At 41.1% G+C, this 17,094-nt stretch overlaps 1 protein-coding gene across 1 annotated transcript in view; it reads left to right on the plus strand.

The window, feature by feature from the left end:
* The first annotated feature begins 7,503 nt into the window (after positions 1-7,503).
* STX12 (syntaxin 12) overlaps positions 7,504-17,094 on the plus strand; it is a 38,231-nt gene continuing 28,640 nt past the window's right edge. Inside the window, exon 1 of the mRNA XM_059376839.1 lies at positions 7,504-7,754. Coding sequence (XP_059232822.1) covers positions 7,637-7,754 — 118 coding nt within the window. The 5' untranslated portion in view covers positions 7,504-7,636. The remainder of the gene's footprint in view (positions 7,755-17,094) is intronic.

Genomic DNA, 17,094 nt, shown 5'->3' on the forward strand with positions numbered 1-17,094 from the left:
AATTAAAAGCCTAACTGTGGTAACAGGGAGTTTCAGATCTCCATGATCAGAAAATAAACTCTCTTTTTTCTTCCACTTTATTTTCCAGTTTAAGTGCTTATTTTGTTATAAACACTATGCTAGACAATTGAAGGAAATTGACAAAGTTACTGTCCTTACAGGCTTCCATTTAGTGAAATACTGGACAACACTAGTTGTCTTGTTTCTTGATTTTGTATTTACCATTGTTTTTCAAAATATAGGATGAATCTTTATAAGGTATGAGTGAAAGGATTTTGAGATACCATCTCAAGAAGGAGAGGAATGTTACTAGTTTGAAACTTTGGTACTGATGAGTTTTATTTTTTTACTTTTATAAAGATTTTATTTATTTATTTGTCAGAGTGGGAGAGATAGTTAGAGAAGGAATACAAGCAGAGGGAGTGGGAGAGGGAGAAGCAGGCTTCCCGCTGTGCAGGGAGCCTGATGCGGGGCTTGATCCCAAGGTCCTGGAATCATAACCTGAGCCAAAGGCAGATGCTTCACAACTGAGGCGCCCCAGTACTGGTAGGTTTTAAAATTAATAACGGGTGCTTCTCATGTACACTGGAATGTTTATAATCCCACAGTAGCCAAACTATGGAAAGAAACTAGATGTCAATCAACAGATGAATAGATAAAGAAGATGTGGTATATATATATATATATATGTATGTATATATATATATATATACATATGTATACACACACAAGGGAATATTATGCAGCCATCAAAAAACTCTTGCCATTTGCATTGATTTGGATAGAACTAGAGGGTATTATGCTAAGCGAAATAAGTCAATCAGATAAAGAATTATCATGATCTCTCTGATACAAAGAATTCGAGAGGCAGGGCGGGGGTCATGGGGGGAAGGGAGGGGAAAAAAATGAAACAAGGTGGGACCTGGGAGGGAGACAAACCATAAGAGACTCTTAATCTCAGAAAACAAACTGAGGGTTGCTGGGGGCTGGGGGGTGGTTAGGGATAGGGTGGCTGGATGATGGATATTGGGAAGGGTATGTGCTATGGTGAGTGCTGTGAATTGTGTAAGACTGATGATTCATAGACTTGTACCCCTGAAGCAAATAATACATTATATGTTAATTTTTAAAAAACACATACTTTTCAGACATTGTCACTGTCACATCCTGATCATTCTATTCCATAGACTCAATGACAACTTACTTTCCCTAAATTAAAGACTGTCTTATTTTGTAAGTACCATGGTCTGAATGTGCCTCCCGAATTGATATGTTGAAAACTTATCCCCAAAGATTATAGTGTTAGAAGGTGGGACCTTCCTTTGGAAGGTGCTTAAGCTCTGCCTTCATGAATAAAATTAGAGATACCTTGCCTCTACCAATGTGTGAAGACGCACCTTACATAGGACCCCTCCATATGTAACTTCACCTTCTCCAGTATAGTGGGTCAAGGATATCACTTCTTTCATGGTGGCTCTAGAACTCCAAGCACAAGTGATCCAGTGAACAAAGCTGAAGATGCAGACGTCTTCTGATGTGTCCTCAGAGGTCACATTACCTTACTCGTGCAGCAGTCTATTGGTTGAACAGTCAGAACCCCATCCAGAGTTGAGGGGAGGAATCATAGATCCCTTCTCTTTATGAGAGGATGACAAAGTAGAAGAGCATGTTGGATGGAAGCTATTGTGGTGGCTAACTTAAAAAATAGAATCTGCCACGTAGGGAATAGATTCTGGAACCAAACCAAATCCAAAAGAGCAAGACAGAGCTGCAATGTCTTTCATGGTCTACCTTCAGATGTGACTCTCCGGCATTTCTGCAATACCTTACTGGTTACAGAGGTCAAATTACTGACACTATTCAAGGTAGAATGGTGCCACCCACGTGGAGGCAAAGAGGTAAGGATCATTGGGGTCTGTCTTGTAGGCTGGCTACCACATTGCCTATAGAACTGAGTAAAATGATGTGAACCTCTAGATTTGGAAGCCAGAAATGAAAGCTGTCAGTTTGGGGGAAGTAGTTCATATTCCTCAGCTCTTTGTGGAATCAATGACTACTTTCCCTACCAGTGTCTGTCAGGTTGTTATTGCAACAGATTATCAACTCTGCTTGAAAATTGATACCGGTGCCATGCCACAGTTAACTCTGAAGTCAGATGCCAGAATTTGAGTTCTGTCTCTACCTACTTTGTGGTGGTTGTGAAGATTAAGTCATATCTGTAGAAGTCATTAGAACAGTGCTTGGTATTTAGTATGCACTAGATTTTGTGAGCAATTTTTATGTGTGACTTCTATAGAATCTACATTTTCTGTTTCCTGAGAGAGAAGGTAATAGAGTCACAAATTGGAATAACCATGGATGTTCACTTGCTTTTGGTTTCTATAGTTACTGTATCCTAAGATCACATTTAGGCCCTCAGAACACTCATGCAACCCACAACTGGTATATCCTTTTTTTGACTCCAATCTACGCATCTCATGCATGGCACTTTATCACACTGGTTCATGACACACTGGTGTCATATATTTTTTTAGTTTAATAAGATATCGTTTGCATACAGTAAAATTTACCCATCTTCGTATATAGATCAAAGAGTTTTTATAGCTGTATACCATTGTATAATCACCATAATCAAGATATAAAACATTTCTATCAACCTCAAAACTTCCCTATGCCCTTTGGTAGTTAATCCCCTTCCCCCAACTCCAGCCCCCGGCAACCATTAATTTGATTTCTAGCTCCGTAGCATTGCCTTTTCCAGAATGTGTCATAAATGGAATCATACAGTATGAAGGCTTTCATGTCTGACTTCTTTCATTCAACACATGCTTTTGAGATTTGCCCACACTGTTGCATGTCTCAGTAATTCATTCCATGTTTCAGTAGTCTGCTCCTTTATTTTATAGCTGAATAGTTTCCCATCGTGTGAATACACCACAATTTGTTTATTCAGTAGCTGATGGGACATTGAGTTATTTCCAGCTTTTGGTTATTATGAATAAAGCTGCCTTGCACGTTTATGTACAGATCTTTATAGAAACATGTGTTTTCATTTCTCCTGGGTAAAAAAACACCTGGGGGTGGGATTGCTGGATTGTATGGCAAATTTGTTTGATTCTCCAAGAAACTACCAAACTCCTTTCCAAAGTAGCTATTTGATTTTGCATTCCCATGAGCAATGTATGATGAGTGCCCATTTGAATAGTTTTCGTTGCAACCTATGTGAATATCTCCATTGATCCTTTCCTATCATTCCCAAGAAAACTTGCCATATTGGTGATAATGATACTTTATTTTTAAAATAGGAAACTTATTGGGGCACCTGGGTGGCTCAGTGGGTTAAAGCCTCTGCCCTCGGCTCAGGTCATGATCCTGAGGTCCTGGGATCGAGCCCCACATTGGGCTCTCTGCTTAGCGGGGAGCCTGCTTCCTCCTCTCTCTCTTTGCCTGCTTCTTTGCCTACTTGTGATCTCTGTCTGTCAAATAAATAAATAAAATCTTTTAAAAAATAGGAAACTTATTTACTGATGTACAGCATACTTCAGAAGAGGACACATTACATGTATATGACTTGATTAATTTTCACAAAGTAAACACACCTATGTAATAATCACCACCCAAATCAAGCAGACTGCTACCAACATCCTAGAAGCTCACTTTATGTGCCCATTCCCAGTCACTTCCTCTCTCAAAACTAACTACATACTGTCCTGACTTTTCATAATAATTTTGTTGATTATGAATCTAATCAAAATGGATTAATACAGGATGTACTCAATTTTTCTTTCTCTTCCTTTTTTTTTTTTTTAAGATTTATCCATTTGAGAGAGAGTGAGAGAGAGAAAGCATGAGAGGGGAGAATGTCAGAAGGAGAAGTAGACTCCTGGTGGGAGCTGGGAGCCCAACGCTGGGACTCAATCCCAGGACTCCAGGATCATGACCCGAGCTGAAGGCAGTTGTTTAACCAAGTGAGCCACCCAGGCGCTCTATACTCAATTTTTTCTGGCTTCTTTTGCTATACATTATGTTATTTTTTAATTTTTTTTAAGTAGGCTTTATGCCCAACATGGGACTTGAACTCAACATCAAGATCAAGGGTCACCGACTGAGCCAGGCAGGCACCCCATAATGCATTGTTTGGATGAGTTCACCCACATTGCTCACATAGGAGTAGGAAATTTATTTTTGTGTTCTATAATATTACTACAATTTATCCATCCTACTGTTGATGGACATTCAGATCGTTTCCAGGTTGGAATTAGTAAAAATAAATGCTGCTGTGGCCTTCGTCATGATAGCCTCAAATTTGAAACAATTGAAATGTCCGTTGATAAGAGAATGGATAATGCAGGGACACCAGGGTGGCTTAGCTGGTTGAGCACCTGCCTTTGGCTCAGGTCATGATTCCCATCCTAGGATCCTAGGATCCAGGATCGGGCTCCTTGCTCAGCAGGGAGTCTGCTTTCCCTCAGCCTGCCTGCTCCCCCTGCTTGTGCTCTCTCTCTCTGACAAATAAATAAAATCTTAAAAGAGAGAGAGAGAATGAATAATCAAATTGTATTATATTCATATGATAAAACAGTACTAAATGATAAAAAAAACTAAACCACTGATATATGCAACATCATGAATAAATCCCCCAAATATTTTGTTAATTGAAATAAGCCAAATCCTAAACAATACATAAAATTTGATTCCATCTCTACGAAGTCTAAGAACAGGGAAAACAAATTTGCAGTGATAAAAATTGGAAAGTGATTTCTGGGGATGAGAGAAACTGATTACAAAGGAGCACAGCTTGTTAGAGCAACGTGTACAAACCTGCAGTTCACTGGTGTTTTCGTACAACCCACACCCATTTGCTATGTTCCTTTTTCCCCCCCTATAAAGTATGCTATAGAAAGGAGCATAGCTCAAGGAAACTTCATTGGGTGATTAAATGGTCTATATCTTGAGATAGGTGGTTGTTCTATGGATGTATACAAATGTCAAATTGAACACTTAATACCTGTACATGACACTGTATTGTAAGTCAATTATAACTCCATCAAAATAATTAATACAGAAAAATGCTGCTTAGTCCTAAAAAATGCTATTATGAACACTCCTATACTTGGTTTTTGAAACACATATGTATTCATATCAGTTGAGTATTTAGTTAGGGGTAGAATTGCCCGGTCATAGAATATGTATGAATCACGGCTTTGCAACGTAATAGCTGTAGAGCACTGGGCAAGTACCCAGGACCTCTAGAGAACACCAGATTCCTTATCTGTTACCAAGGAGCTTAATCTCCCAGTGATGGGTGCAAACCAAGAAAACTGTTTTTGTCGGTTAACAAAAGGACATAATGCTGAGAAAAATCACAGATTTTCAGGATATTTGCTATTCGAAATATCAGTAGGAATGGAATATTCCACTCCTGCCTGGAGGATTTGAGTTACTTTGACACAGAGGAGCAGCCTCAATTTCCAATCCAGGTGCAGAGCTTCAGATAAGGGGTTTCCAGATACAACAGTCCACATTTATCTTCACGTTGTAGTTTCCAAGGAAACAAGATCCTGAGTCCTCTTGTTAGCTCAGGCCTGATGATAATCCCCTTAGCCTGGTGTGCTTTGAGGCTATCAAAACACTGCTTCTTTTAAATTTTACCTACACTCCATCTTTTCCCCAAATCCTAGGATAACTCTATCTCCTCCTGTGCTTGGTGAGACACCCCATGATTCCTCTGACGTGCAGTCTTCCTTGCAGCATTAAGTTAATAAACCTAACTATGTCAGACCACAGGTGGTCTTTATCAGATAGGTTTTATCTTGGGGGATAAGGTTCATAAAATGTGTTCACATTGCCTGGATAGGCATTTAAGAAACGGTAGTTATTTTTTACTATTCTTGTATAAACATAATAAATGTTCATTTGACATCCAGTATTTGCAAGACACAAATGTATTGCTATAACAGTAGGAATGAACAAGATAGCACAAGGCACAGATGGAAAACCACTTTTATTTTAGATGGAGAAAGAAAACAGTAACAAAACCTTATGTCTTCAATTCCTAGGAGAAAAATACCTTTACTGAATTTCACTCTAAATAGAGTCAAGTGTAAATGAAAAAATACTCAAGACTATTTTATAGGTAAAAATGTACAACTTACATGATTAGCTAGAAGATTTGATATAAAACTATGGATTCTAAGAAACGGTAGCATTTTAATAACCAGAATGAGAGCTCACAAATGTCATCTGTCCCTTTCTATAGAGAAATGCTCTTAAAAATGCCACAAAGAGATCTGCGTACAAGATCTCTAGAGCTCTTTCCCTCATTTGGGGTCTCCTCCCAAATAGGCAAACAGCTTCCTCTCTTGCCAATCCCCAGAGATTGAAGAGTAGGCAGGGGTGGGATTGGGTGGAGAACACAGGAAACAAACATTGCCAGTTTCCCTTTCGCTTCTCCCTGTCTAGATCTCTTCCAAAATCCAAATCCTACCCACGTCTGTCCGTTTACGATAAGCTCACAAAATGCATTCTTCTAAGGGAACACTGAGGTCATACAAATTACTTGGGGAAATTACAAATTACAAATCTGCAAATTACTTGGGGAATGATTTTTCCCCACCCTCAAGGGAATGATTTTTAAAATTTGAGAGTGTAGCTCTCAAAAAAAAAAAAATCCTGGTTTGGGATATATAGTAAAGGAAGAGGCTGTTTGGGAAGGATTTAGATGGAGAATGAGTTTGGGAATGTGAGAATGCGTTTAGGGAAATATCGAGATGAGTATGGAGTTAGCTTAGTGTTTGGGTTTGCAGTCAAACTTCAGAAAAGCAAATTAACCACTGTGGTCTTCATTTTCTCAGTTTTGCAAAAGGGAAAATAACTCTTGTTTTATCGAATTACTTTGCTTCAACAATTAAAAAACCGATTTTCCATTATCTATTCTGAACGTAAAAATATGGTTAGAACATTGTCCTTTGCTATGGTAGAGCTTATGAACAAATGAATTGCATTGAAGGCTCATACATAGTATATGCTCAATAAATATTATTATCATCGCTTTATTGTTTAGATTAGAAGAGGGGTGGAGGGAGAAATGAAAGCGGTCTGTAAACCATAAAAGCGCTCTGCAATTACTACAAAGCCCTGCAGGACCCAAGTAGAGTGAAGAATTTCAGGAGTTTGGTTACCGATCTGAGTTTCAGGGTTGTCGAATTCTCCCATATTTGGGCCTGAATTCTCAGACTAGAACAGAATAGGCTGTCAGGGCTGAGATCATCTGGTACAATTTTATGCTAATCGAAAATTCTTGCCTCCTGTCACCGTGCTCCGGCGAGAAACAACACTACCACACCAGCTCCTCCAATCCGAGCCCCGACCGTGTGACGTCACGCCCCGCCCCGTTTCCCCAAGGCCAAGGCGTCCAGTCTCTAAGCTACGGTCCCCGGCACCAGTTCCAGCGGCGCCTGCGCACTGTGGGGCGGGGCGCGTGCGCGCGGCGTGGGGGCGGGGCTAGTGCGCACGCAGCACTAGTCCCTTCCCCCGCCCTTTATCTTCTCGGTTTCCCCGTCAGGCTGCGGGTTCAGTCTGGCGGCTGCTTCCGGTAGGAGCTCGGTGCAGGAGAAGTCGGTCCCAGTTCCTCGTCATGTCCTACGGTCCCTTAGACATGTATCGGAACCCGGGGTCCTCCGGGCCCCAGCTCCGGGACTTCAACAGCATCATACAGACGTGCAGTGGCAACATCCAGCGGATCAGCCAAGCCAGTGAGCTGGGGGTCCGGGATGGGGGGCAGGGGCTGCCCCGGGGACAGGCCCGGGTAAGGTTGTCGGGATGCGGAGCCCGGCCGAGGCTATGGCCAAAGCCACACCTGAGGCGGTCTTCGGGCTCTCCAGTGCGGGGGCGGCGGCTGCCATCCTCGAGTCTGTCAGGCCCAGGCTCCCCGAGGGTCCCGAGCCCCAGCTGAAGCTTGAGTTTCTTCTCAGGTGTACTGCCCTCATGGTATGGGGGCCAAAGCAGGAGCCTGACAGCCTTAGGGTGGGAGGGGTATGGGTGTCATCTCGGGAGCAGTGAGTGAGTTCACTTGGCGCAGTGGTCAGCCGAGTTTTTCCTGTCATCTGCCTTATCCCCACCCACCTCTCTTTCCTCTCTGGCCAGTTTGGATCGCGAGTTGTTTACTGATCAAGACTTTAAGTTACATTCTGCTCAGCTTTTTGCTCCTTGGAAGTCAGCAGCTTTCAATTAAGGGAAGTGGAGAGTGCATGTGTTTGGGTGACTTAATACCCAGCTCTTCCTGTAATGAATTTGGAAGTCAGATACAATGACATGTATATGAGTGGTAAGATAACTTCTGTTTTAATAAAGAGAATTCACCGCAAACATTCCCATTTACATGGTTTTGTCTTTTGTAGCAAAAGATCTGCACATATTTTTGGATTTCAAGCTGATGAAACTTCTGCATTCCTTCCCCGTTCAGCAGCTTTTTTAAACAGATCTCTTAACACAGAGAAGTTCAGGGACTTGGCCACAATCACATAGCAAGCAAGACATGGTAGAGTTGGTGGTGGATTTCAGAATGTCTTTGCTCATCTTAAAACTAACCCCCACCCCATCACTAAGGTCTGAGTAAGACTGATTGAGCTGATTGAGTCAAATATAGGCAGTTTCTTGTGTGGGAAAATCATCACAGAGCCTTATAAACAGGTCAGTGGCACAACTTTACTTGGAAAGAATGGGGACCAGCATCCTTGTTTGTTACTGTGTTTTTGTGAGCTTGGCTGTACTCTGTTAATAGGTAGAGCTCAGTTAGTCCTGGATTATAATTATGTTCTATATAAAGAGGGGGAAAGTTTCTGATGAAGAGTGTGAGACTGGGTGAATTAGAAGTGGAAGGAAGATGACATGGCCTGCTATGTATAAAAATTAAAAAGAAAATTAATGTGACCACTGGTTTGAAAGTATCGTACTTTGTGTTCCAATATATCCTTTTGTGAGGAAACTGTAGTACCAGTTAGAAGATTCTGGTTCAAGGCTGAAAGTTTATTGTTGAGGCTAAACCTAACCTTAATGTCTATCTGTGAAATGTTCTACATGTATTTGTTTGAGTATTAGGCATATGAGTATAGGAACTGGCATGGCGTGGATTCTTTCAACAGGGAGCCCTTAGAGTACATAACAACTAAAATATAAAGTTGAAAGGGTTCGGTACTATAGAAGAGATCTAGCAGCATTGAGTAGGCATTCAGGGGAGAAAGATACCGTTTTCACTTGGGAAGGATCTGGGAGGTGGGGTGAGGGAAGGGGCAGAAGGAGAAGTAGGCTCCCCACTGAGCAGAAAGCCTGACTCAGGGCGCCTGGGTGGCTCAGTGGGTTAAGCCGCTGTCTTCGGCTCAGGTCATGATCTCAGGGTCCTGGGATCGAGTCCCACATCGGGCTCTCTGCTCGGCGGGGAGCCTGCTTCCCTCTCTCTCTCTCTCTCTCTGCCAGCCTCTCTACCTACCTGTGATCTCTCTCTGTCAAATAAATAAATAAAATATTTTTAAAAAAAGAAAAAAAAGAAAAAAAAAAAAAGAAAGCCTGACTCAGGGCTCCATCTCAGGACCCTGAGATCATGACCGGAGTCAGAGGCAGCTGCTTAACTGACTGAGCCACCCAGATGTCCCTTGGATTTAGTTATTTAGAAATGTATAAATTGAAAAAAAAATTTATAAATTAAATTGGAAGGAAGAGACTGGAATTAGAGACACCAGTTAGGAATTGTGAAAATGAAAAGGAAGGAAAGGAAAGGCTTCTTTGGTGACAGAATTAAATAGGATTTAGCTGTTGGTTGGGTATCTGGCTCAAGGGATCATTGGAGTCAACCATTAAGAACACTAATAGAGGGGCGCCTGGGTGGCTCAGTGGTTCAGCCTCTGCATTTGGCTCAGGTCATGATCTCAGGGTCCTGGGATCAAGCTCTGCATCGGGCTATCTGCTTGGTGGGGAGCCTGCTTCTCTCTCTCTCTCTGCCTGCTTCTCTGCCTACTTGTGATCTCTGTCAAATAAATAAATAAAATCTTTAAAAAAAAAAAGAACACTAATAGATAACATATTGAGTACATACTGTGTGCCAGGCAATGCGGGAAGTGCTTTATATGCAGTATCTTACTTAATTTTTTAACAACTCCATTAAGTAATTACCAATATTATTTCCTTTTATGGGTTAGGAAACAGGCTGAGAAGGTTTATTTTTTATTTTTTTAAAGATTTTATTTATTTATTTGACAGACAGAGATCACAAGTAGGCTGAGAGGCAGGCAGAGAGAGAGGAAAGCAGGCTCCCTGCTGAGCCCAGGACCCTGGTACCATGACCTGAGCTGAAAGCAGAGGCTTTAACCCACTGAGCCACCCAGGCACCCCAGGCTGGGCAGTTTTAAATAATTACTGAGAAAATGGGTGCTTGGGTGGCTCAGTCGGTGAAATATCTGGCTTTAGCTCAGGTCATGATCCCAGGGTCAAGGGATTGATCCTGATGTTGGGCTCCCTGCTCAGGGGACAGTCTGCTTCTCCCTTTCCCTCTCTCTCTGCCTCTCCCCCTGCTTGTGCTCTTCCTCTCTCTCTCAAATAAATAAATAAAATCTTTTTTTTTAAAAGATTTTATTTATTCATTTGAGAGAGAGACAGTGAGAGAGAGAGCATGAGCGAGGAGAAGGTCAGAGTGAGAAGCAGACTCCCCATGGAGCTGGGAGTCTGATGCGGGACTCGAACCCGGGACTCTGGGATCATGACCTGAGCCGAAGGCAGTCGTCCAACCAACTGAGCCACCCAGGTGTCCCAAATAAATAAAATCTTAAAAAAAAAATTACTGAGCAAACAAGTGGCAGTGGCTGAATTTGAAACCAGGTCTATCTCTTATGACCGGTAATTAGGATTTTTATAATTTTTAATTAATATTACAGTATTGTAGCACCTGGCAGTTCAAGTTAGAAGTGACTTGGTTTTTTTACTCTCCATAGGAAACTAGGGAAAACCTGAGGCTATAGAACTTTCTCATGTGGTGTGTCTAACCTCTGCTGCTAGATTGTTAGCTCCTTTCATGAAGCATGGGGCATGACTTACTCATTTTTATATTTCTAGTACTTATCTCAGTCCCAAATATATGATAGATTCATACATTTATTGTTGTTAACAGATACTCTTTGAGCACCCTCTATACACTGGGGTTGGCGTCATGAATAAGAGACAAAAATCACTGCTGTGAGAGTGTGTGTGAACATATGTGTTTGTATACAGGTGTGTGTGTGTGTGTGTGTGTGTGTGTGTGTGTGTGTGAGTTTCTCCAGTAGTAACAAGTGCTGTGAAGAAAATGGCTGGGTAAGGGGATGGAGGTGAGGAGAGAAAGAGGGTGGGTGTTGTATATTTTAGATCAGATGGTTAAGGAAGGGCTCTGTGAGGAGACATTTGAGTAGACACCTGAGTGAAGTGAGGGAGAGAGCTGTGTGAGTAGCTGGGGGAAGGCATTCTGGGCAGAGGGAATAGCAAAAGCAAAGATAGTAGTGTGTTCTTCTTCTTCTTCTTTTTTTTTTAAAGTCGGCTCAGTGCCCAGTGTGGAGCCCAACTCAGGGCTGGAACTCACAACCCTGAGATTGAGATCTGACCTGAGACCAAGAATCAGAGGCTTAACCAACGGAGCCACCCAGACGCCCCTCAAAGTTTATTTTTAAGTAATCTGTACACCTGATAGGGGGCTTGAACTCACAACCCTGAGATTAAGAGCTGCGTGTTTCACCAACTGGGTCAGCCAGGTGCCCCCTCCAGGGTGTTCAAAGAATAGCAAGGAAGCTAGTGTGGCTAGACTGTGGTTAAAGATGGGGAGTATAGTAAGAAAGAAGTCAGGGAGGTAGCCAGGGGTCATATCATTTAGGGTCTTGATGCTTACTAAATGGTACATTTGAATGAATGAGCTTTTCTACCATCTTTGGAGTCTTCCTGCCACATTCTCCCTGTACTGTGTGGTAGCTGCCACATCTTAGGACCTTGGGTGGTGTCAGTTGGAATTCTTCCCTGAGGGTTGTTTGGTGAGGAATTAGGAGTTTGCAATTAGCAGAGTTACACTGTTTCCACCGTGTTATCAGGTTAATGACTTTCCCCACATCTCTCCAAGAGCTGGTTGGTGGTCATACTAAGTGTCCGCTCTGAATGTGAGCTCACAGACATATACCTGCGGGGAGTATGTATCTGTTGAGAATTTGAGAGGATAGTTGTTCTTTTTTCCCAGCTGTTCAGCCACAGATGTGGGTTTGAAATTGCTGAGTGTATAAGCTGAAATACAGCAGGCCACTACTTGGGTTGTTAAGGGTACAGCTAGGGTCGATTGCCTGGTACAAAAAGGGCTGTTATCAGTATGGGTGGGGTACAGAAGAAATGTACTTGACTGTGCCTATTATGGGGATCTGGGCAAGTATTACTGTGTCAGATATAGGAAAAAAACTAATAGCCTCCAAGTTATCTCTGAAGAGATTAAAGAACAGCATTTCTCTTCTTTAATGTTGCTTACTTATTACTATGTTTTTTGTTTTTTGTTTTTTTACTAAAAAAAAAAAGAAAGGGAGTTGAATTTTTTTTAAAGGTTTTTTTTTTTTTTTAAGATTTTATTTATTTATTTGACAGAGAGAGATCACAGTAGGAGAGAGGAAGGGAAGAGATCACAGAGAGAGAGGAAGGGAAGCAGGCCCCCTGCTGAGCAGGGAGCCCGATGTGGGACTCGATCCCAGGACCCTGAGATCATGACCTGAGCTGAAGGCAGCGGCTTAACCCACTGAGCCACCCAGGCACCCGAAAGGGAGTTGAATTTTTAAAACCAATTATTATGAAGTCCCATAGGCTGTTTTTTCAAAGTTATTTTCACATTTGCGATTTGCTTTTTATTTCATTGCCATCTCTTAAATCTTCCTGATCTCAGTATCTGTATCACAGCAGCAAACTCTCAGTGTCTCTGTTTCCATTCCATTCATCCTGGTAACGCTCTCAGTAGTAGTATGTCTAAAATCCTGTTTTCATTATACCACTCACCTTCTCAAGAGCCTGCCTTAGCTCTCTCTTTGTCTGCTGCATCACTTTCTACCTTGTTTTCATTCTCTGTCATCTTTTTTCCCCCCAATATTTTATTTTTAACCAATCTGTATGCCCAGTGGGGGGCTCAAACCTACAACCCTGAGATCCAAAGTCACACACTGTACCGCCTGAGCCAGCCAGGCGCCCCTCACTCTCTGCCATCTTAACCCGGATCAGCGCGATTGTCTCTACTTCTCTGCACCCTTTGCCACAGGCAGGCTATTTTTCTTAACATCCTTAAACACTGGTTTTTGCTCCAAGTTTTTACTCATTCTGTGCCTTCTTTAATATCTTTCCCTAACTCACTAGCTATCTAAATTATACAAATCCTCTGAGCTGTGCTTCAGTCCTGCCCTTTGTAACTATCTAAGGTCTGTAGATAGTTATGTATACACAATATGCATTGTGTAGATACAATGTGTAGATTTGATTTTGAAAGAAAGTCAAATCAGAAATAGCATGGGTTTTAGGGTCAGCAGTTCTGTGACTGAGTCCTTGCCCCTATATGCGCTGTTAACCTTGGGCAGGTCATTTCCCCTTTTTATCTATAACGCTGTCTGTAAAATGAATAGAATTGTCTGTTGTTGTTTTTAAGATTTGTTTGTGTATCAGAGAGGGAGAGAAAGAGCACTAGCAAGTAGGTGAAGGGCAGAGGGAGAGAGAATCACAAGTAAGAGTCCCTGCTGAGCGTGGAGCCCCATGTGGGGCTCGATCCCAGAACCCTGAGATCATGACCTGAGCCAGAATCAAGAGTTGGCCACTTAACTGCCTAAGCCACCCAAGTGCCCCATGAGCAGAATTATTAAAGTGGGGTTTTTGAAAGTAGAGTGACTGGCACATTGTAGACATTCAGTTAATGGTGATATTATTGTTTGAGTCTCTTGCCCTACTATGGTAAAGTAATTAGGTGAGCAGGTTTGGGAGTCAGACTGTCTGGGTTTGAATCCTAATCTGCTTCTTACTACCTGTGTAAACATACAGCTTTACCTCTGTAATTCTCAATTTCCTCATCTATAAAGTAGAGGTAAAAATAATATCTACTTCATAGGGTTTTGAGAATTAAATGATGTAATTGTGTAAAGTGCTTAAAACAGTGCCTGCAACATAGATGTTTAAGAAATGTTGGTTATCCTTTTGCTGTTGTTTCATTGAATTTGCAAGCACTTTTCATTCACAGTTTAGCACTTTTCCGGTATTCTTTAATTAATTTTTTTTGACCTTGTCATTCTGACCAGGGAGATTATTTTTCATTTTCTGGGGCTAGAGTCCGCGTGCATTGTATGGTTAGTTCTATTTAATTCCAGTGCCTGGCACAGCAATGGATATGTAGTTGGCATTCAGTATGTACTTAATTGATGTTATCATTGCTAAATATATTGTTCTTGGTCTTGAGTTTGATAATTATACCTATCCTTAATTGAGTTCTTTTATGTGCCAGACACTGTTCTAAATTTAGCTCTACATTATCTCATTTTATCTGCTCAAAAACTGTATGAGAGTTCTCTTGTTACTCCCATTTTTTAGGTGAGGAAACTGAGGCACAGAGGAGTGAAGGCTTTTGCTCAAGATCATAAAGCTAATTTGGATGCCTGGCTGGCTCAGTTGTTGGAGCATGCAACTCTTGATCATGGTGTTGGGAGTTCAAGCCCACATTGGGTTTAGAGCTTTCTAAAAAAGGATCATAAAGCTAAGAAGTGGTAGAACCAGGAAAAACACATAGGCAGTCTTAATTCAGAGTATGCTCTTCACCATTACATACGTTGTCACTGGTACAGTAAATGGAAGATTGTGCCTTTGATATTTAGTGCTTATGTTTGGTTTAGAGCCTTAATATTATAATATAGTGACTACATTTTTCAAGTCAGGTCATTTTCATTGTACCTATATGAAAACAGAATATAAACCTGATTTTCAGAGTAAGACATTGAGATAACTTCATTGTCATAATCACCACATAGGCTATCCTTTTCCCATTTGGAAATTTTCGTTTGGTGTAAATAAAGATTTTCCTTTGAAAAAGAAACACTGCGATGGTCGTTACTTTGATATGACTAGACTTCGATTTGGATTAAGGTTCATTTGGAGATTTGGGGGTGCCTCAGTGGCTTAGTCGGTTATGCATCCAACTCTTGATTTCAGCTCAGGTCATGATCTCAGGATCCTGATCTTAGGGTTGTGAGATCGAGCCCTGTGTTAGGTTCTGTGCTCAGTGCAGAGTCTGCTTGAGATTCTCTCCCTTTACACTACCCCCCCCCCCAATAAATAAATAAATAAATAAAATCTTTTTAAAAAATTTAGTTTAATTTAATTTTTTCAGTGTTCCAAAGTTCATTGTTTATGCACCACACCCAGTGCTCCATGCAATATGTGTCCTCCTTAATACCTACCACCAGGCTCACCCAACCCCCCACCAAATAAATAAATAAAATCTTAAAAAAAAAGTTCATTTGGAGATTCAGATTCTACTTAAAGCTGGTATCAGCTAAAAGCACATAAAGAGTATTCAATTTAGAGTAGTTTATAGTGTGGATATCAGCTGTAATGTACAACAAATTGATTTGTTTTGTAGTCTTAAAAGTTCTAGCCAGGACATGCTTTTAAAAATAAGAGGTCAATGATAGATATTGAGATCTAGTTTTAAAAATAACAAAATTGCTTACACAGAACTTTATATTTGTCTTTATATTTGGCCTAGTCATCTGGTTTCCAGATTATATAGCATTTCATAGACTATTATTTTCATCCAAAATGTTGTAACAAGTCTACCTAAGGTAAAATTTTTATTTACCAGAGTGCTTAGAAAAGGAGTTTTCTGACTAACCAAGTTGACCAGAAAGTTCTTATAGATTCAACCCATTTTTATAAAAATCTTTCCAAAAAGTATCACTTTACTTCATTGTAAGTACACTCCAGTGAAAATAGCTGTGTATAGGAACATCCTATTCCTTTCTGGGCTTTAGGTTTACTAAGGGATAATATTCTTAGATATAAAATAGATGGGTCATTGAGTCACTATTTTTTTTTAAAGATTTTTTATTTACTAATTTGACAGAGATCACAAGTAGGCAGAGAGGCAGGCAGCGAGAGAAAGAGGGGGGAAGCAGGCTCCCCGCTAAGCAGAGAGCCCGGTGCTGCTCCATCCCAGGACCCTGGGATCATGACCCGAGCCAAAAGCAGAGGCTTTAACCCACTGAGCCACCCAGGCGCCCCTTGAATCACTATTTTTTATTTTTTTTTTATTTTTTTTTTAATTTTTTTTTTTTTAAAGACTTTATTTATTTATTTGACAGAGAGAAATCACAAGTAGGTAGAGAGGCAGGCAGAGAGAGAGAGAGGAGGAAGCAGGCTCCCTGCTGAGCAGAGAGCCCGATGCGGGACTCGATCCCAGGACCCTGAGATCATGACCTGAGCCGAAGGCAGCGGCTTAACCACTGAGCCACCCAGGCACCCGAATCACTATTTTTTAATAGATCCCTGAAGTTGGTGGTTATGGAGGATAGTACACAAAAAATTCTGCTTCTTTGGATTTTAGTAAAGTAAGACACTACTGTCCTTACGATTTGAGTTTTGTGGTATCTGTTACCTGAGTCTTGCTGGAAACTCTTAGGAAAATACCTTAATATTCAGAAATTTAGTAGGAGTTGATGGAGGCTTGGATTAATTCTGGTGCTTAGTTAGGAAATGACTCTGTAAATCCCTTTTTCCCGAACTTTTGTAATTGGCACCCCCACAAATTCAGGTACCCTCAACAAACAAAAGAAGTCAGAAAAGTCTAGATGAAAAAAGTTCTCAGTTGAGAATACACGAAGAATAGTTGATTTTTAATAGATTTTTTCCATGTCCTGTAAAATACCATTGTTCTCTAGGGTATTTACTTATTTTTATTATTATTTTTAAAGATTTTTTATTTTATGTATTTGACAGAGAGAGATCACATGTAGGCAGAGAGGCAGGCAAAGAGAGAGGGGGAAGCAGGTTTCCTGCTGAGCAGGGAGCCTGATGCGGGGCTCGATC

The sequence above is a fragment of the Mustela nigripes genome, chromosome 14 (genome assembly GCF_022355385.1).
Source record: "Mustela nigripes isolate SB6536 chromosome 14, MUSNIG.SB6536, whole genome shotgun sequence".
Lineage (NCBI taxonomy): Eukaryota > Metazoa > Chordata > Mammalia > Carnivora > Mustelidae > Mustela > Mustela nigripes.